Source organism: Haliaeetus leucocephalus, unplaced genomic scaffold (assembly GCF_000737465.1).
Source record: "Haliaeetus leucocephalus isolate CR32 unplaced genomic scaffold, Haliaeetus_leucocephalus-4.0 Scaffold702, whole genome shotgun sequence".
Taxonomy (NCBI): Eukaryota; Metazoa; Chordata; class Aves; order Accipitriformes; family Accipitridae; genus Haliaeetus; species Haliaeetus leucocephalus.
The window spans coordinates 3,708,081-3,710,858 of record NW_010973138.1 but is presented as its reverse complement, the minus strand read 5'-3'; the positions used below and the strand labels follow the sequence as shown (position 1 = coordinate 3,710,858).

The following is a 2,778-nucleotide window of genomic DNA, read 5'->3' as shown; positions in this document are numbered from 1 at the left end:
CCAGAGAGCCTGCAACAGTGTGATGGGTATAGTCATAAAATAAAATTCTCCTTAATTGACATAACAGGAAAGGTACTTCAGTGAGCAATTATGCTGATGTCCTGGACTGGCACATGTGTGTACCACAAATATATCTTGTACTTCCTGCAAAATTCTTTTAAGTAGCTATAAGGAAGACGTTCTTCTTCTTTTTTTTTTTTTTCAGTGGTTCACGAAAACGAATCACTTACTTAAGGCTCTTTTTGAGGAAAACAATGGAACAAAACAATGCTTTTTGTACGACCTGCCAAAGCACAAAGGATGCATGGGATGTTTTCTTTCTTTGTTGTTTTTGTCAGCAGGAAGTTTTGTTGTTGGAAACGACTATAACATGCACTGTCCTCGCTCTACGTAATCACTGTCTAGTCCTGCAAGCCGGGTCTTGTTACTTGCCTCATCAAACTGGCACAGGCACTGTTCTGCTTCACTCTGTGGGCTTTGTTCAGTCCTGAGTGTCTGCACACTTATTCTCCATCCGGACTGATGCACAGTAAACAAACTTCAAGAGTCGGGTGGTCCAATGATTGCTGGGTTCGCGCAGGTCAGGGCCCATGGCTAGAATGCTGACTTTGTGAATTGCCTCCTTTTTTTTTCCTTAGACGGCTTAAAATCGGAGTGCTGTACAGTGCAAACATCTTCGAAGTGTTTTCAGGTGTAAATATTCCTTTCCAAATCTCGACTTTGATGTGTTCAGGTCTGCTTTGTTTCCCTCTAGGTTAGTTGTAAGTTTGTAACAAAGAGCCAGATCCGACTGAGTAAATCACTTGTGGAAGTTAATTGTTCACAGTGAAAGCTGGTCTGGCTCATTTTGTCTCCGTCGCAGGAAGAGACAGAGGTGGTGTGCTGGATCTGCGTTCTAAACCAAGCATTGACGCGACTTTAATTTTGATCAGATGTCTCTCTTCAGGGCATTAAAGAAAACCTGCTCAGTAATCAAAAAGAGCCTCTTCTCTAGAGAAACGTAAGAAAAAAAATTTAATGCATTTTACAGAAATAAAGTGCTAATATAAAATTTCAGCTTTGTCAAATTTCTTTTGCAGGCTATCATAAAAGAAACTTACTTTTCCATATCTGGCAGTCACCAGAATCAAAGAATGATTTTTTTTTTTCCCAAATTATTTGTAATGTCAGATATTGTATGATGGTAACTTTGATTTCCAATTGTTTTTATTCACTGCTGCTGTGTTCAGATTATGTTTGTGCCTTCTTTCCATCAAATGCTTTTCAGAATCAGTTATGTGCTTTGATTTCATTAAGTAACAATCTTCTTTTGTTCTCTCCTTAGGACTGAAGCAGTGAGGATGGAAACCACAAAGATTAATATGTCCCGCGTCCCACTGGTTAACGGAGGCATTGACACTGCCATGCTTAAGGCACACAAACCCCGTGTGATGTCCAAAAGTGGTCACAGCAATGTGCGGATAGACAAAGTCGATGGCATTTACCTACTCTACCTTCAAGATTTGTGGACTACAGTTATAGACATGAAGTGGAGGTACAAACTCACCTTATTTGCTGCTACTTTTGTTATGACCTGGTTCCTCTTTGGAGTTATCTACTATGCCATTGCATTCCTTCATGGTGATTTAGAAATAAACAAGTTCACCCCAAAGCGTGAGCCATGTGTCAAGAACGTAGACTCTCTGACTGGGGCATTCCTCTTCTCCCTGGAGTCACAGACAACCATTGGCTATGGATTTCGTTTCATTACAGAGGAGTGTCCTCATGCCATTTTCTTACTTGTGGCCCAACTGGTCATCACCACCTTGATTGAAATCTTCATCACAGGTACCTTTCTGGCCAAAATTGCAAGACCTAAAAAAAGGGCAGAGACTATTAAATTCAGCCACTGTGCCGTCATTACTAAACACAATGGAGAACTTTGCCTAGTGATCAGAGTAGCAAATATGAGGAAGAGCCTTCTGATACAGTGTCAGCTGTCTGGGAAGCTTCTTCAAACATATGAAACCAAAGAAGGGGAGCGGATCCTGCTGAATCAAGCCAGTGTCAAGTTCAATGTTGACTCCTCTTCAGAAAGTCCATTTCTCATTTTGCCTTTAACCTTCTACCATATTTTGGATGAGAGCAGCCCTTTAAGAGATCTCACACCTCAAAATCTCAAGGAGAAGGACTTTGAGCTTGTGGTGCTCCTGAACGCCACGGTGGAGTCCACCAGCGCTGTCTGCCAAAGCAGGACTTCCTACATCCCCGAGGAGATCCACTGGGGCTACGAGTTCGTGCCTGTGGTTTCTCTCTCTCCAAATGGAAAGTACGTTGCGGATTTCAGTCAGTTTGAGAAGATTAGGAGAAGCACAGATTCCACTTTTTATAGTATGGACTCTGAAAAACAAAAACTAGAGGAGAAATACAGGCAGGAGGATCAAAGAGAAAGGGAACTGAGAACGATGTTGTTGCAGCAGAGCAATGTTTGACTGAATGGACAAACTATTCTGACTAATTCTTTTCGCAAACTGAAAAAACATAATCTCTGTGCTGTATGTCTGCTATGAAACTGGCAGTGAAGTCCTTTTCAGCAAATAGATTTGGTGTATAGTAAACCTATCCCTTTGTTTGGCTGAGTTGTTAATCAAGTATTTTGTAATTAGGCAGGATTTCTTTGTTCATGATCGTGACTTAGCAAAGTTGGATTTGTATTAAGTCTCTGCCTTATACCACCACTAAAAGCAGACACACCACTTTCCGTTTGGAAAGTGAAACTGGATGCACTGTGCTGATTCC

At 41.3% G+C, this 2,778-nt stretch overlaps 1 protein-coding gene across 1 annotated transcript; it reads left to right on the top strand.

Moving 5' to 3' along the window:
* The first annotated feature begins 932 nt into the window (after window positions 1-932).
* KCNJ15 (potassium inwardly-rectifying channel, subfamily J, member 15) lies at window positions 933-2,471 on the top strand. The gene is made up of 2 exons (XM_010580327.1): window positions 933-1,000; window positions 1,325-2,471. The coding sequence occupies exons 1-2, from the start codon at window positions 933-935 to the stop codon at window positions 2,469-2,471; spliced, it is 1,215 nt and encodes a 404-aa protein (XP_010578629.1).
* The last annotated feature ends 307 nt before the right edge of the window (window positions 2,472-2,778 follow it).

What these genes read in the sequence shown, in the direction of transcription:
- KCNJ15 (XM_010580327.1), top strand. Translation starts at nt 933, where the DNA reads ATGTCTCTCTTCAGGGCATTAAAGAAAACCTGCTCAGTAATCAAAAAG. An exon ending in AGCCTCTTCTCTAGAGAAAC is followed by an intron (nt 1,001 to 1,324) that starts GTAAGAAAAAAA and finishes TTCTCTCCTTAG; the next exon opens with GACTGAAGCAGTGAGGATGG.